The 17,658-nt window shown below is 40.4% G+C and overlaps 2 protein-coding genes across 2 annotated transcripts; both read left to right on the plus strand.

Moving 5' to 3' along the window:
* The first annotated feature begins 4,135 nt into the window (after positions 1-4,135).
* On the plus strand, positions 4,136-6,074 carry atp6v1f.L (ATPase, H+ transporting, lysosomal 14kDa, V1 subunit F L homeolog). The gene is made up of 2 exons (NM_001089830.1): positions 4,136-4,340; positions 5,282-6,074. The coding sequence occupies exons 1-2, from the start codon at positions 4,174-4,176 to the stop codon at positions 5,481-5,483; spliced, it is 369 nt and encodes a 122-aa protein (NP_001083299.1). The 5' UTR covers positions 4,136-4,173; the 3' UTR covers positions 5,484-6,074.
* Positions 6,075-13,814: 7,740 nt separating this feature from the next.
* On the plus strand, positions 13,815-16,399 carry LOC121401525 (protein ATP6V1FNB-like). The gene is made up of 3 exons (XM_041586609.1): positions 13,815-14,118; positions 14,435-14,884; positions 16,227-16,399. The coding sequence occupies exons 2-3, from the start codon at positions 14,449-14,451 to the stop codon at positions 16,340-16,342; spliced, it is 552 nt and encodes a 183-aa protein (XP_041442543.1). The 5' UTR covers positions 13,815-14,118; positions 14,435-14,448; the 3' UTR covers positions 16,343-16,399.
* The last annotated feature ends 1,259 nt before the right edge of the window (positions 16,400-17,658 follow it).

The raw sequence follows: 17,658 nt of genomic DNA on the forward strand, positions 1-17,658 counted from the left end.
TTTTAATGGCAACCACTGAGGGGCTCACTGGCACTGGTTTTGTTTCTGGGTCAGGGAGTTTCCCTACAGGAGATGCCCATACATGTGTACTATGACAACTGATGGTGGGCCTGGCCATTTGCAATGGTTCCAAGTGTGTTATCCCTTAAAGGAAAATGATTTGCGGCCCGCATTTTTTAAGGAGAATAAACATGACCTCACCTTTTTTTCAAAACTAATTATGTTGTCTGATTATTTTGATTACTGTTTTATGGCAAAATGTGATCATGTGGGTTTTAGCTTTCTGTGTAGGGTTGCCACCTGTCCAGCTGCCGGGTCAAAACATCCTGCCCGGTTTTCCAAATAAGGAAAACTGAGCAGGATTCCCTTGATTGAGATGGCCGATCGCCACGGCATAATCCCCTCCCTGAGGTCATAACCACTCCCATTTATGCCACGCCCCTGATATCACGGCTCAGCCCCTTGTCGCCTCCACTCTATGGAAAGGTGGCAACCCTGTTTGAGTGACAGGAGGCTGCAGTGGCGTAACTACCGAGGAAGCAGACCCCGCAGTTGCAGGGGGGCCCGGGGGTACAGGGGGCCCGGTGGGGCCTGCTTCCTCAGTAGTATGTGCAGGCGCAGCAGTACCAGCCAGACATTATATACGTTTTGGTTGGCGCGACACTTTAATTTACACACAGCCCGAGCAGAGCAGGCGGCCAGCCCTAGGGTCACGTGGCTCAGTAAGCTCGCTCATTTCACAGCTGCGAGGGCGGTGGGTCTTAAAATCGCTGCTTTTATTGGATGGAGGAGTGGAGGAATCACATGGGGCAGTTGTCGGTAGTTGTGCTGCAGCCATGGTGAAGGCGGTGTGTGTGCTGGCGGGAAGCGGCGATGTGAAGGGTGTGGTGCACTTCGAGCAACAGGCGAGTATTCTAGTGGGGGCTCTGTGCCTTCCGCGCTAGGACTGCCATGCCCTTTCCATGTGGGCCACTCATGTTCATTGAGCTGCTTGTCATACTGCCTGCGCCATCTGTGCAACTCCAACCAGCGTTTCCACAGGATCTGTGTGGGTGCACGGTGTGACATGCAATGCATGCTGGGAGGAGGTAGGATAGGGTGGCAGTGCATGCTGGGAGCTGGTAGGATAGACTGGCCATGCATGCTGGGAGGGGCAGGCTAGGGTGGCAGTGCATGCTGGGGGAGTCAGTGGGAGGAGCCCTTAGGTGGGTATAAGTTTGGCTTTATTCTAACAGACTGAACTAGACTGTAGCTGGTATGATCAAATGATTTAAACTGGGGCCCCTATAGAGCAATCTGTGCAGGGGCCCCTTCCATGTTCTCTCCTGTATGTCTTTATGCTGTGAGTAGAGTTGCCACCTTTTCTGGATAAAATATATTTACCATTCCCTATTAATAACATTGGGATCAACCACCATTTTTACAGGCCTTCTATAATTCGAGGGTATTTATATGTGAAATTGCTACTGTGCCATCCTTATATAGTTCTGGGGTATTTATACATGGAATCGCTACCGTGCCATCCTTCTATGAATCCTGGGGATATTATACATGAAATTCTCCCACTATTTTGTGCAGAGGGGGCCCTGAAAATTTTTTGCAGGGGGGCCCTGGCATCCGAAGTTACGCCACTGGGAGGCTGATTACACTACAGACCTTATAGTGCCTAGTGCTGCAGGTAGGGATGCCACCTGGCCGGTATTTTACCAGCCTGGCCGATAAAAATGATGGTTGATCCCAATGTTATTAAAGGGCAACTAAAGTCTAAAATAGAATAATGTTAGAAATGCTGTATTTTGTATACTAAATAAAAAACATGAACTTACTGCACCAGAAGCCTAATAAGACAAATGATTTATGCTTTCAAAGTTGGCACAGGGGGCTGTCATCTTGTAACTTTGTTAAACTTCTTTGCAACACCAAAACTACGCACATGCTCAGTGTCGTCTGGGCTTCAGTTGGGAGGTTAAGCTTAAGGATTGTCATAAATTATCAAAACAGCACAAGTCAAATAATATCTGCCATAGAAGCTGATACAGCAAGACTGATTAATAGTCAGAATATACAGACTGCACTGGGTCTGTGGATAAAAATTTACACAGTTGTTACAGGGAAACAAACAAAGCTGCTCGAGTTCTGGGAAGCAAGGTGGGGGGCTTCCCCCCTGTCGTTTGAAAGTATGATTGTTTCCCTGCAGAGCAGTTAGGGACCATCTGAAGTTTCCTAACTGCAGCTGTCAAAGCAAGTAAAACGAAGTGGGGATTTCACTGCATACAGTCAGGTTTCTTATAAAAACGGTACACATTTTTTAATTAAAGTATATTGGAGATAGGTTTCTTTTTCATTAAAGAAAGTAAAAATTGGATTTTATTTTTTTGCCTTTACATCCCCTTTAATAGGGAAAAAAGATAAATATATAGAAAAGCCGGTATTTTTTTCCAGAAAAGGTGTCAACCCTAGCTGCTGCTGGCCACTATTTCCCCACAGATCAAGTTGTCAATTATTTGAAAATATCTCTGGCAATCATAATAGGTAATATTTAATAAATTAGACCCTTGGTCTTAATAGGTGTAATCATTTAAAATGCCACCCCCATACAGTAGCAAATATATACAGGTTTTGCAATGTAAGGCATATGTTTCAGGCAACCTGCATCTACAGAAAGACTGGTTTCTACTAATCATCATGTTTGTGGAAAAAACTTCTGACTCAGCCTCTGCATTTGGGAAGAAGGTTTGATTTCGGAATCCAAACGAATGTGTATACTTCCAGGGAAATATATACAAAGGAATCAGCGCCTGTGGCAACAGAAATTAGGAATCAACATAGCGTAATACGTTCACTTAAAATGAGGGTTATCACCAAGTGCTTTAAACTGACTTATTTTGGAAGTGCTCCCATTTCTCTAATATGCATCTGGTTAGAGAGAACAAACACTATAGGGGTGCAAATAAAGAATAAAGATTGGTCTCCAGTGCGGCAGTTGGTTACATGTTTCAAATCTGGAACACCTCCACCGTTTAGAAAAAATGACTACTTACAAACCACTCTCGTGGTCAAGCGTGTCTATTAAATCCTCCTGTGCGATCCTAGTTCGACCTCGCACCTTCTATGGACTCCAGAGCAAGGATAAAAGCCGGAAAAAGTATAATACCGTTTTATTTAAAATGACTTCTTAAAAACATCAATAAATACACTCACTTTCCCTTAGTGTGATCGCATTCAGTCCAATTTCTGTAGTTACAAAGTGCCAGAGGACCAAAGTCCCTCGTGGTGCTTGTACTGGACTGATGTGCGTTCTCCTTTAAAGGGGGTAACGGAGAACGCACATCGGTCCAGTACAAGCGCCACGAGGAGGTCTGAATCCGGCTGGTAACCACTATCCTCTGGAACTTTGTAACTACAGAAATTGGACTGAATGCAATCACACTAAGGGATTGCAACCCTATTAGGCAGCATGCCCCCCAGGGGCGTAACTAGGAAGCAGACCCTGCGCCTGCAGGGGGGCCCTGTAGGTATAGGGGCCCCATGAGGCACTAATTCATATACAATTTCAATAAATGTTGCCAAAACAGGTCAACTTCTAGACATTTTGAGGGCCTGAAAAATAATTTGCTGTGGGGCCCAGTAATATCTAGTTAGGCCACTGATGCCCCCCCCTAAAATCCTGATGCCCTAGGCCGGGGCCTTGGTGGCCTTACCACAAATCCGGGCCTGTCTGAATTAGAGAAGCAAGAATCCAGACATGGATACGGCTACAAGGTGTCAAGCAAGGTGCTACAAACTGTCAGCCAACACAATGCAGGCATCTCGCCCTTGTCAATTTGGAACGTCTTAATAAAGCTATAAAAGAGAAGGAATTCTGGGAAGAAAGCTCAGTATTGATACTAAATAAATCCACATAAATCACGTACACTACGGGGCTTTAATGCACAACCAGGGCAGAACGTGGATTATATTTGCAGCAAGTGTAGGCCGGTTATTAAACTACAGATTGACATCACCGGGACACGCCCCCTACAGCTCAGCTGATACAGGCGTTTCAGGGGGCGTTGAGTCATGTGACGGGTTCTTCTTGTCAGGTGACTGCGGGCGGAGACAGTGCTTAGAGCAGTGTAGTGACATTCGGTTCGGTGTGACAGAGTGTGTGCGCGCTAGAGTGTTTAATAGAAGATGGCCGGGGGTCTAGTTCGAGGCAAGCTGATAGCGGTTATCGGGGACGAGGACACCGTCACCGGCTTCTTACTCGGTGGAATCGGGGAGCTGAACAAGAACCGGAAACCCAATTTTTTGGTGGTGGAGAAGGAGACGAGCGTAACCGAGATCGAAGAGACGTTCAGGTGAGATGGGATAGGTGTTCTTCTGGTGAATGCATGTGTGAAGTGGAGGGCCATGGACCCGCCTACAGGCTGCCATATGTCTAGTCTAGCGAGGGATGCTGGGAGTATTTGGGCCCTTCTCTCTGTACAATGAATTAGATAGAATTAACCCTTAGAATTAGAGTAGCTAAGATGTACTTGATATTTTGTGGCCTGACCTCCCCCCCCTTCCCCCAGCTTTAGTGTATGGAGACTCATTGTTCCTCATTCTGGGACCTGATCTTCCACATAAGGGGACTGATCCAGTTCCCATGGCTGCTGTGTGCAGGGAACAGACTGATTATTTACTGTAAACCTGCAGGAGACTGACCAGAAAGAGCACAATCTGCATTTGTTAGTGTTGTGTGCCTTTCCCATCAGCATGCTACTGTCTGTAACCTGCTTGCCCTACACTCTGCTTCAACATATCACCCAAAGTCACTTGTAGAACCCAGTGCAGCAACATTTTGTTTTTTCTGCCTTGTGCCTGCGGTGCTCATGTCTCATCAACTGATAGAGGTACATATGACTGTACTGATAGAACAGCTTGTCCAGCTGTCTATTAAAATCCCCAAACTGCAATAAAGTCCCCATAATAACATTATTGCCAGCTGATTGGTTTACAGGCTGATATCCCATCATTCAGCTGTGTGTAAGCCACAGGAGCAAATAATTGTGTCCGTTGCTCCCAGGGTGCATGAATGACCCCTCGTCACCAGTTTGAAATTGTTGACACATTTGTTCAAAGTGTTGGATCCCCAGGTTCTTATAAAGGATTAGGTGGTACCATGGGGTCCATATGATTCTTTAAAAGACATATATATATTTGTTGATTTTGCTTTGAAGTAGCAGTGCTCCTATATTTGTTACTGTTTGTTTGGTTTTATAATGATTCTTTTCTTTTCTATCCATTATTTCTGTAGAAGTTTTCTAAATCGTGATGATATAGGCATTATTTTGATCAACCAGTTCATTGCTGAGATGATCCGTCATGTAATTGACACGCACACCATCTCCATCCCTGCAGTACTTGAGATTCCTTCAAAAGAACACCCGTATGATGCAACCAAGGACTCTATACTGCGCAGAGCCAAGGGAATGTTTACAATGGAGGATTTGCGGTAATTCGGAAAACATTTCGGCAAACGCAGGGATCTGCCCTACATCAATCAGGTCCTGCTGAGAGGCTCGATTCCTTCTGTTGGTCATAGCCAGTAACCCTTTTCTCAATTAATGCTGCCTGTGTGTGGCATTAATTAGTTGTTAAATGTTGATTATGAAATTAAAATTGTGTTTCCTTGCTGTGTGTTATCTCCTCAACTGCAAATGTTAAATCTTTGCCCCCAAAGTCTGTATTGCCTAGAAAAGTCTCCATATGGCTTATGCTCAGAAATATACTTTTTAATAGACTATTTATAGTTAATTAAAAAAAAGAATATTTAAATGCTCATTATGGTTACTGAGAAGTCAGAGATTGGCAGCTTACATTTAAATATGTACACTGGCTACTATCAATGCTTTTGAGACTGTGTACTATTGAAATAAAATATTTAGTGCATGTCATTAAAGTCATTGTGGGAAATCCTAAGATATCTGTGAATGCAGACCGCATCAAAAATGCAAAAAATGGGAACCAAACCCCAAGATGTTCACTATGTCTTTACCTTATAATTGCAATTGTGGTGTTTATCCTAATAAAAATATATTATCATAGAACTATTGAAAAAAGAAATTCTTAATGTTTTTGGTTATTTGCAGAAAAATTGCTTGTGTGCATCTAGCCATTGTAAGCGACCAAGGCAAGTAATGTATAGACTCCTATAATTTAGGCGACTGCAGTAAAAATGGTAAAGGTTTTTGTATGCTAGGTGTGTGTGTCATTTTAAAGTGGACCTATTGAGAAAATTAAAACTTCTTATGCTTCATCTTATGCAGGTAAGGAACATTCTAAAAAAAAAAAAGTATTGTTATAGGATCTGCTATCCAGAACGCTTGGGTCCTGGAGTTTTCCGAATAACAATTTTTTCTGAGATTTGGATTTCCATACCTTACGTCTGCTAGAAAATCATGTAAACATTAAATACACCAAATAGGCTGGTTTTGCCTTAAGTAAGGATTAATTATAATTATTATAATCAAGTACAAGGTACTTGTATAATTGTAGTCCATGGGAAATTGCCTTTCCGTAATTTGAAGCTTTCTGGATAACTGATCACATACCTGTAGTACAGTTTGTAAATTATTTTTATGCCACTATTGGCAAACTTTCTCTCCCTCTCTACATACAGGAGTCGGAGTCAGATTCTTAGGGGCAGTTAGGTCATATACATTGTGCTCTCTGCCTAGACAATGTATTATTGCAAACTGTCTTTCACTATAACCAACTCCGACACAAAGGTGCATGAAGAGAGGGGGGATACTTCATTTATACAAAATTAGAAAGTTTCTTATTTCCAAGAGATGAAGCTTACAGTATATTACATTTTCATTTTGGAGATTAAGTGATGTGCACAATTTAAGGGGAATGGGAAGCGCTACAAAAGAGTAAAATAAGATCACTTATCGGAGACCTTTCAGGTGAGTGCAGCCCTCGCTTTGCAGAGCTCCTTTGTACCAGTGTATTAAACGAGTTAGCCCCATTGTTATGACTGTCATGTCCAACTACATAAACTGGTACAGTATATCAAAATTCCCATTCATGATTACTATTGAAGTTAATAGTGTGTTTGGGCTACGTGATCACTTGGAGGCTGACTTGAAAGATCAAAAAGCTACATTTTACGGTACCTTTAGTTCCATAGTGCTTGTTGAATCAGTCTTATATCCAACTTCAATGGAAGGTCAAGTTCAACAGACTGACACTAACTGTAGCAACAATCATCCTTAATGCAGTAGTTTGTATAAATTCAGTAGTTATGCGGTGGAAGCCCAGCTGTCAATGCAAGTTGATTACTTCTTTTAACACTTTATGTTCCAGCAAATGTAGAGTCTAAAGTGCTGACATAAAAGTGCTATCGTGCCATGCCATAGATTTGACTTTCTGGGTTGTGTTTTGATCTATGCAGTACAAGGTGGATTAACTTAAAAGCACTGAATGTGTTAAACAACCAATTAATCAATTTAATAACATAATTTTATTAAACAGGCATGCAACAAGAATTGCAATTAAGTAAATTGAGTGACTGCATAATATGAAACCGGATTTGCATCTTCTCAGATCTTTTTTCAGGCGTTACATGGATAATGTGCTGGAGTATTTATGGAAAACACAAAATACTTCCTCCATTTTTGTGCTGCGCTGCCCAACCTACTTCTGTATTTTACTGGTTTAGTAACATAACATGAAACAAATACCCTATTTTTAAGTAAGAGTTGCTTTGCTTGTAAACGTATATGTAAGGAGGCATGTAAATGCCTTTGTCTGTGTTATTTATTACCCTACTCTTAGAAACTTACTGTAACACACACACAGGTATATCTAATTCTGTGAGAGCTTTCACACAAGTTAAGGAGCAGAGAGGGAGGTAGGTCACTGCACAGCTAGACACTTAATATAAGTTTTCACTGCATGAGCCCTAAACAACACTCCTGTGTGCTCCTTAGGGAGGTGGCACATTGGGAGATTAAGTTGCCTGCGATAAATCTTGGCTACTGCGGGCGAATAACTCCCTGAAATACATGTCCACCGGCAAGAATGTGAATCGCCGGTGGGATGGCATAAGCGTTGCTTCGGCTTTTTGGTGGGATAGCATAAGTGTCGCTTTGGTTTTCCGAAGTTACCTTACGTGGAAACTTTTGATGACTTCATAAAACTGAAGCGACACTTATGGCTTCCCGTGGCGATTCACATTTTTGCCGGCGGGAAGGCATTTCGATTAATATCGAAGGCGGCTAAATCTCCCCTTGTGCCACCACCCTTATGCCATCCTGCTGGCAATGTTGCCGGTGGGAAGGGATTTCAGGGAGATAATTTGAACACAGTAGCGAAGATTTATCGCAGGCGACTAAATCTCCCCATGTGTCACAATCCTTAGTTCTCTTTCACTTTGCCCATTATCTATGTAAATGACCCTTATAGTGTTTTATAAATCAAATAAATGGTGACTTCTTTTTGCAGAGGGCTGTGATTTCATTAAGTCTGAAGACATTCTGCCCTTTGCTTGTGCTGAAGCTCACATTAACCTGTTCTACAGAAGGAGCTTGTTTTCACCCAAAACAGAGTATGTGTACAAAACAGTGCTTTGCTTGTACTGATCTCCCCATTTCTCTATGCTTATACAACAAAGATCAAATCACATTTAGCAAGTTTCAGGCAGATTTATCAGGATGCAATAAAGGTGAAAATATTTATAGGTAGATGTTTATTTCTGTGCAGATATATCGAGCTTAGTATTAGCATTAGGTATAAGGTCCACTGTGCACGTTTGTGAGGACTACACAAGGCTGTTGTTTGTTCTCACATGTAACACTTATAATTCTATAACAGAATGATAAATGTGCCCCATTTGTTTGGTCAAAGCAGCAGGAAGTGAGCGAGGCTCACAACCATTAGCACCTACATTATCATATTGCAGATTTAAGAAATTCACTGCAGAAATGGATAGTAAGAACTCCTTTAACCCAAGACTTGGCAGTAAGATCACTGCAGAAATGTATAATGAGCTCATTAAACCCAGACATAGCAGTAAGATCATTGCAGAAATGGATAATGATCAAATTAACCACAGACATGACAGTAACATCACTGTAGAAGACGGATTATGATCATATCATATCATTAAGAAATGACAGTATAACAACTTAAGACAAGTAATAATAAGCAATACATTAAACACAAGAAAGATCACTGCAGAAATACTGTACATAATCAGCTCATTAACTATCTGCTGATCAGACCCAAATTACAGGGCAGTTTCACTCTTATTGGACAGTAAATGTCCAGTAATGCAATGCATTAATGTGAACAAGGCGCCAGGGCCAGGTGGAATACACCCTGAGGTTCTAGGAGAGTTTAGTTCAGTTTTAGACCAACTTCTATTTCTTATTTTCTCAGACTCACTGTTATCTGGTACGATACCTATGGATTGGAGGCAAGCGGATGTCATTGCTATATTTAATAAGGGATTACGATCTCAGCCTGGCAATTATAGGCCAGTAAATTTGGCATCTGTAATGGGCAAATTATTTGAAGGCTTGTTAAGGGATCACATTCAAAATGTTGTCCTAGTGAATGGCATTATGAGCAGCAATCAGCATAGCTTTATGAAGGATAAGTCATGTCAGACAAATGTGATTGCATTTTATGATGAGTAAGATGCTGGACAGCGGGGGGGGGGCAGTAGCTGTGATCTATTTCAAGTGTTTGATACAGTGTCCCACAAACGACTGCTTTCTAAACTAAGGACTATTGGGGCTTAATGAAGTTGTTTGCACATGATAGGAAACTGGCTACAGGATCGGGTACAGAGGGTGGTTGTTACTGTACCTGGAGCAAGGTTCTTAGTGGGGTCCCTCAGAGGCTCTGTATTGGGTCCACTTTTATTTAACTTGTTTATTAACGACTTAGGGGAAAGTATTGTAAGTAATATATCAGTGTTTGCAGATGACACAAAACTATATAGCAGCAGCCCAATTCATTCCATCCAGGCTGCAACATCCTTGCAACAGGATCTTGACAAACTGGCAATCTGGCCAGCTAAGTGGCAAATGAGATTCAATGTTGATAAATGTAAAGTCATGCACCTGGGATGTAAAAATATCCAAGCCACTTATACCCTTAATGGGACTGCACTAGGCAAATTCATTATGGAAAATGACCTTGGAGTCCTTGTAGATGATAAACTTGGCTGTAACAAGCAATGCCAGTCAGCAGCATCAAGGGCAAATAAGGTCTTGAGCTGTATTAAAAGGGGCATAGATTTGTTGGAGGAGGGGGTCATTCTTCCACTGTACAGAGCGCTAGGAAGGCCCCAACTAGAATATGCCATATGGTTTTGGTCTCCATCACTCAAACAGGACATTATTGTATTAAAGAGGGTACAGAGAAAGGCAACTAAGCTGGTAAAAGGTATTGAAAATCTTAGCTATGAGGAAAGACTGGCCAAATTGGGGATGTTCATGCTGGAGAAGAGGCGCTTAAGGGGGGATATGATAACTACGTATAAATATATAAGGGGATCGTATAATAATCTCTCTAAGGCTTTATTTACCAGTAGGTCTTTCTGGCTGACAAGAGGACACCCATTCTGATTAGGAGAACGGATGTTCCATCTAAATATTCAGAAGGGTTTTTTACAGTGAGAGCTGTGAAGATGTGGAATTCTCTCCCTGAATCAGTTGTACTGGCTGATACATTAGATAGCTTTAAGAAGGGGTTGGATGGCGTTTTAGCAAGTGAGGGAATACAGGGTTATAGAATATACTGTAGCTCACAGTACAAGTTGATCCAGGGACTAGTCCAATTGCCATTTTGGAGTCAGGAAGGAATTCCCCCCCCCCCCCGAGGCAGATTGGAGAAGCTTAAATGATTTTTTTTGCCTTCCTCTAAATCAACTAGCAGTTAGGTAGGTTAAAATAGAGTTAAAAGGTTGAACTTGATGGATGTGTCTTTTTTTCATGAAACTTACTGTTACTATGTTGTATTTGGCCAAGCACCTATTGGACACATGGATTTGCAACTACATAATTTAGTGTGTGAAACACATTCACACATTCACACATTCACACATACACACCAACCAGTGGTGTAGCTAGAGTTTACTGGACCCACTACTTAGGGCCAAGTAAAACTTTTAGGGTCTCCCATTTTATAAATATATATAGTGAAACTGCTTGTCAGTTAGTGCCCCACTGAGCCCCTTATACCTGCTGGGCCCCACAGCAATTGCAGGGTCTGCTTACTCTATAGTTTTGTACCAACATATGGCTGAATGCTTCATTTGTATGTTTGTTCCTGACGTGTCTAAGTGCTGTATTCACAGTATGTATAGTTAGTACCTGCCCTATGGTAGCGGCTTAATATAGAAAATATATGGCTTAGCCCTTTTAGAGGCCAGATGTGCAGACTTTTTGCCCGAGCACCATCTTTAAAGGAACCTGTGAGCAGCAAGCAAGCAGTTTACTCGCAGTTGGCATATATGAACACTAGAGGCCACAAAGAAAACATGAGATGGACGAGAGATCTCTTGCTCTTGCTGGGCTAGATTTCTTTACCAACTCCATGAAAAAGAAATGCATAGAACACATATAAATTATTATTTTTCCTGAACTACTGCTTTTGGGGATTTAATGTTTAAGATAGCAGCTACTTAATGAACACTGAATTAATATTCCCAAGATTTTTACATATTTACAATTATTACACTCAATGAAAACCTGAGTTAAATTTTTCACAAACGTATCGATTTCATGCAGGTATGTAGTGTACTTAGACTTGCATTATAATCTTTGGTAACTAAGACACAGGCAATTTTAGCCACATTGATGCAGCTCCAATTTGTCCATCAACACTCAACAGAGCTGCCCCACACGTGTTGCATATTGGTTAATGGAGCAAGAGTTTCACCTAGGGTTGCCATCCTGCCAGTATTTCTCTGGCCTGGTCAGTAAAACACCAATTGAGGCTGGGGCTGATATTATAAATTTACTCGCTATGTAATTGCCAATAAATTTATAATTATTCTGGTCTACCTATGTAACCTCTGATCAGCTGAAATCTGTGCTCCCCTTCTTAGCTAGACTGTTTCAGCTCTTGTTTTATCTGGAAGGACTCCCATTATAAATGGAACTGCACAAATGCTGCCTACAGAATAGCTGCCTATTTTAATTACTTCCTTTAAAAGGGAGTTTAATATAAGATTCAGGATACTGAAATAAGAAGCTTTGTAAATACAATCAATTAAATTTTCTGTTTCATTTCTAAAATAATCAAGTTTATGTTCTCTATCCCTCTCTCAGCATCTGTTTCTCTTAATTCTGTCTTATAGCATTTGGGTGTCAGATATTCATTGACAGTTAGATCCAATATATCTTGTGAGGGGGGGTTCCTTTTCTAGCAGATGTATTAGAGTTCATTCAAATAACTGATTCCAGTACAAACAAAATCTAACAAAAGAGTTTTTGCACAAATCCGGCATGTAGAGAAACATGATGGCTGGTGATTTTAATAGCGTGAGCTCTGATACACCTTCTAGGCAAAAGGAGGCCCCCTATAAGATATATCGGATGTAACTGTCAATGAATATCTGACACCCAACTGCTGTATGAAGACAGAATGAAGAGAAACAGATGCTGAGAGAGGGAGAGTGAAGATAAACTTGATTATTTCAGAAACAATGCAGAATATTTAATTGTTTGTATTTAGAAAGTTTCTTGTTTCAGTATGATTAAGCTTACATTAAATTTTCATTTTCGCAATAGTTCCCCTTTAATAAACTGTTCCATTTAGGGTAAAGCTGGAAACACAAGTAAGTTAGTTGGACAATTTGCATATTTTCCACCAGTTTCACCAAATAATGTGTGGGCCCTTTTGGTTATTTGGAAAAATGATTATGGGTCGCTAATTGCAAGCAGTTTGATTGCTCAGCCTAGTGATGTTACTAAAAATTACTGGTTCCTCGAAAACTAGGGGAATAAGACTTGTTGTTTCCTAAGCATATGAAACCGCCGCTTATCAGTCGAAGTAGCCAATTCGATGGTCGAAGTTACCAAAAAAATACTTCAAAATTCAAAGTATTTTTTATTCTATTCCTTCACTCGAGCTAAGTAAATGTGCCCCATAGAGTTGTGGAACTGTCTGCTTCTGTTTAACTTAATTAAGGGCTCTGTGTAACTTAGAGCTGAGCATTGTAAGCCACAAAAAGCATCGGTCAGCCTTCCAAAGCTACCATATGGCCATATAATTTGCCATTCCAGCGTGGTATATAAATTACAGTTTGAGGATGCAACTACATTATTTACTTATACACATGGGCAATATAAATGCAGTTTTTTATACATTCCACTGCACAGGATAATATGATCATATGCTCCTCCGTGTGTCTGTGCCCATAAGGACAGAGTCTTAACGCTTAACTGGCTCCAATAGAGCATTAAAGGTTTTCAGTTCATTTTCAACTCCAATGGAAGCAGCAACTAAGCATGTGAACCTTCACCGCCCCTTTCTTAAATGTACTAAATATGTTACTACTATATTCATTAAAAGGAATGGTGTTTTTAATTCTTTCCCCCATGGCAGAGACTATTGTTATGTAATGTACAGATGGCTACATTAGTGACTGTCCTTTAACATAGTAACATAGTAAATGAAGCTGAAAAAGACACGTCATATTCAAAACCCACCCGACTGCTGTCAGAGAAGAATATTTTGCTTTATATGCCACTTCATTAGACAGCAGGAGGCTAAGAATGTATGTATGTATGTTTTCTCTATGGTAACCCTCAGAGAAGTCAACAGCTTGTACCTTCTTTACCATATACTATTCAGCCAACTGTGAAACAGGGAAGATACTAACTAAACCAGTCTGTGCATGAATGCCATCTGCTTTGTACAGGGAGGTGGGGACTGTACTCTAAAGGTAGCAGAGTTCACCCAAGACATCTATTTAACTCCATTGGGCATCTGAGAATCAGAGTCCAGATCTACTGTGCTTTTCTGCTGGAACGACGTATGTAACTCTGAAAGGCCTGTGTGCCTTTTAAATGGTCACATGATCAGCATAACAGCTCGGCACTGACTTTAAAATCCTGAACAATTGAACCGGTAAGGATATCTGCCTCATATAAATGCTTACTTACCTAGTATGCTAAATTGTTGCATATGTCTATTTCAACTGATTGTGTTTCTTTTCTGTCTGTTTTACTGTATATCTTGCATTTTTAAATCTCGTGAAAAGCTGTTACAGATAGATCTCACTGTAAAATTATAGTACCGGCTTTATGGTGTGTCACTATGTAATCTTTATCTGGATAATGCTTTGTCCTCTTGTGTTCTTGTGGTCTTTGGCCCATTAATCTTACACTCTAATGCTTACTACCTGTAGATACTTTCTTTTTTCCCCCAAATAAAAATATTTTAGTTAAACGTTGCAAAATGGTACGGGAACTCGGCTTGACCACTCAGCGGCAAGAGTTCTTGAAGGAAGCCTATCTGAAAGAGTTTCAAGCAAGAGTGAACTGGTGCAGTAGTTATGGAAAGGACTTGCAAATACAGCAAAGGAAGCCCAAGTGCAAGAAAACATTCAAATTGCCAGCCATAACTGACCAGAGCATCCTGCCCCCTGATGAATTAAGAAAGCTAGATCACATTCATCATCCTGAAAAGGCAAAGCAAGTTGATGATAATGCAACCACCAACATGGCTGCTGAAATGAGACCAGCCAGTCCCCGCACACTTGGTCTTCTCTATTATGGCACATCCAGGGAAAAAGATGGGAGATACCGCTACCTGCAAGCAAGGTATCATATAAAACCAGAGGAAAAGTATTCCTATCCAATAACAACCAATTTTACTTATGGGTGGAAGCTGGGTAAGTGTGGAATTTTTATTGTTTACCGTCTCTATTTAAGTGATACTGACTATAGGTTTTATACCATTGCCTATAATAGCCAGTTCTCCCAAGTATTTGTCCCCAAAAATATTTGTCAGTTGGAATATCCTAGCTTTTAGAATTGACTGGCCGCAAAAGCATAGATCTCCTTTTAAATTGACTAAGCATAGGCCAGCTTTTGAGATATCCAAATGACTTGGCTCTTGGCAAGTTGGATAGTCAAAACCATACATTGTGTGGGAGTGGTCTTTCAAGACACCATGAACAATCAATCATACATATGCATGATCTGCTTATAACAAACAAGGGAAAGTTGTGCTCACCCCTGATTTTTAAACCATTAATGGGGAAAGGTGCAATGAGACCACAATATTCATATAGATAAATACAAGAGGCCCTCTGCGCTCAACCCATTATTAATATAATAAGGACAATGAGATATTTTGTGCTTTAAGCTACTAAAAATGCCCTCCCCTTTAAACAAAGCAGGGACTGTTTGTCCATATATTGCAATATATTTAATGACTTTGACGTAGTTGACCATCTTAAATATAGTGCAATATATGGACAAACAATCCCTGTTTTGTTTAAGGGTTGGGGCAGACGGGCAGCTTCTTGCCTCTTCTGTGGGGCGACAATCTCCCCAAACTGCCTTCCATCTGCTTGAATGAAGAATCGCCTGCGCTAATGCACTCGCAACGCTACGATTTCTGAAGTCGCCCGAAGTTTCCTCGTGAGGCAAGATTGTCGCCCGGCAGAAGAGGCGATTAGTCGCCAGGTGACTAAATCTCGAATCTGCCTGTCTGCCCCAACCCTAAAGGGTAAGGCATCTTTAGTAGCTTAAAGCACAAAATATCTCAGTGTCCTTATTATATTGATAATGTGTTGAGTGCAGAGGACCTCTTGTATTTGCATAATATACTTAAATACCTCGGTGGTTTTTGAACAATGTCAATTATGCAAACAATCACTTCTCATGTTTAGCTTTGTAGGATCACTATCCTCTGTTTCCCCTCGATTGGTAACTGACATTTCTAAGAATGCAGAGCCTCAATTGATCAAAAATCACCTACTCTATGTATTTATGACTAGATTTATTATAGCTTAAAAACCAGGCATTTTTCATTATTTTTTTTAATTCTCAAATATGTCATTTACCCCTCTAAGAATGAAAACTATTGAGAAATTGGTGGAGAAAGCCCCAAATCTACCCAAAGCAGCCCCATGTGCAGTCACTATCACTGCACACACAGGGCAGATTTCAACAGAAAGTGTTCTAGTGTGCATAACAAAATAATAACTGGTAGTCTCTTGTTTTTAGGTAACATGTATACCAGTCAATTCCCCTTCTATGGATGCTACTGTGTTGTGAATGATACATTCTATCGGAAGAACGGTATTTCATTCGAGAGGAACCCTCTAGACTCGGTCTTGTAGTCTGAAAATGATGCCTTTCCAAGACAGACTATCTGCAATAAAAATCTCTGCATACAGTAACTGGCTGTGTATTAGATTTTAAATCTAGCAAGAAATGTGGCAAATATCTGGATATAGTTAGTCTGTTCAGATTCCACTAGCTATACCATAGTTGCAATAGATGGACACTGTATTTCTGCACTGCAGTGTCAGCAAGGCCTTAGTCTAAAATTAGAGGCACCAGTTAAATTCATAGTTTTTTTAAATAAACATATTACATATATTGTAATTGAATATATTGAAATCCAGAAAGCTCCATATTACAGGAAGCCAATTACCCATACAGTCCTTTTTTAAGTAAATAATTTTTTTTTTCTGTAATAATAAAACCAAGCTCCATAAATCCATATTTGTGGCAGTCCTAATGAGTTTATTTAATGTTACAATGATGTTTAGCAGACAAAGTATAGTGATCCAAATTACAGCTAAATCTGTTATCTGAAAAAGTCCTAAACATTCTGAATAACAGGTTCCATCCCTGTATTATTAAGTTGAACAAAGTCTTCATAAAGCGTTATATGGGGAGCTTTATCAGATTGCATGATATCTGCTTTTTTCTTTTTGCCTTTGAAACAACAACACAGCATAGACAGAAAGGAAGAATAAAAGATTGTCTTACATCAGATTTACACAAAATCAAATATAGCACAGCAATATATGAGCACTATGGGAGATGGTGTAAGTTGAGGTGTTTGAGTAGGTAGGTGTTGGCCAGCTCTCTTATAACTGGGGTAGGTGGTTGAGTATATATCAGATCCACTGCCATTTCTGGCAGGGCAAGCCATGGGTCAAAATATAGCCAGAAAGTTGTCTTTATAACTAGGTACACCACTTTCTGCAAAGGGAGGACCTCATTAACCTTCCAAACACTTTTCATAAGTTCAGTTGTTTTCAGATTGTTCGCCAGAAATAAAGACTTTTTTCAATTACTTTCAATTATTTTTTTTTTTCTGTTTTTCAAAAATCTAAGTTTAAAGTTGAATGTTCGTGTCTCTGGTGTTTGAGTCTGGCAGCTCAGCAATTCAGGCGCAGATTCTGAACTGTTACAATTTTGCAGAATTGAGTTGATACATTTCTCAGCAGCATCTCTGGAGTATTAGCAACTATTGGATCAATTCTAACAGCTTCCTGTACTGAAACCCAGAGATTCTGCTCAGCAGGGACAAAGATAAGAAATGTATCAACTAAATGTATCCATTTAGAACAGTTTACAGGGTCGGCAGGGTCGGAAGATGAAAAATGACACTGTACACTTCAATATTACAAAAACAGTGACA

The sequence above is a fragment of the Xenopus laevis genome, chromosome 3L (assembly GCF_017654675.1).
Source record: "Xenopus laevis strain J_2021 chromosome 3L, Xenopus_laevis_v10.1, whole genome shotgun sequence".
In the NCBI taxonomy this organism is placed as follows: domain Eukaryota; kingdom Metazoa; phylum Chordata; class Amphibia; order Anura; family Pipidae; genus Xenopus; species Xenopus laevis.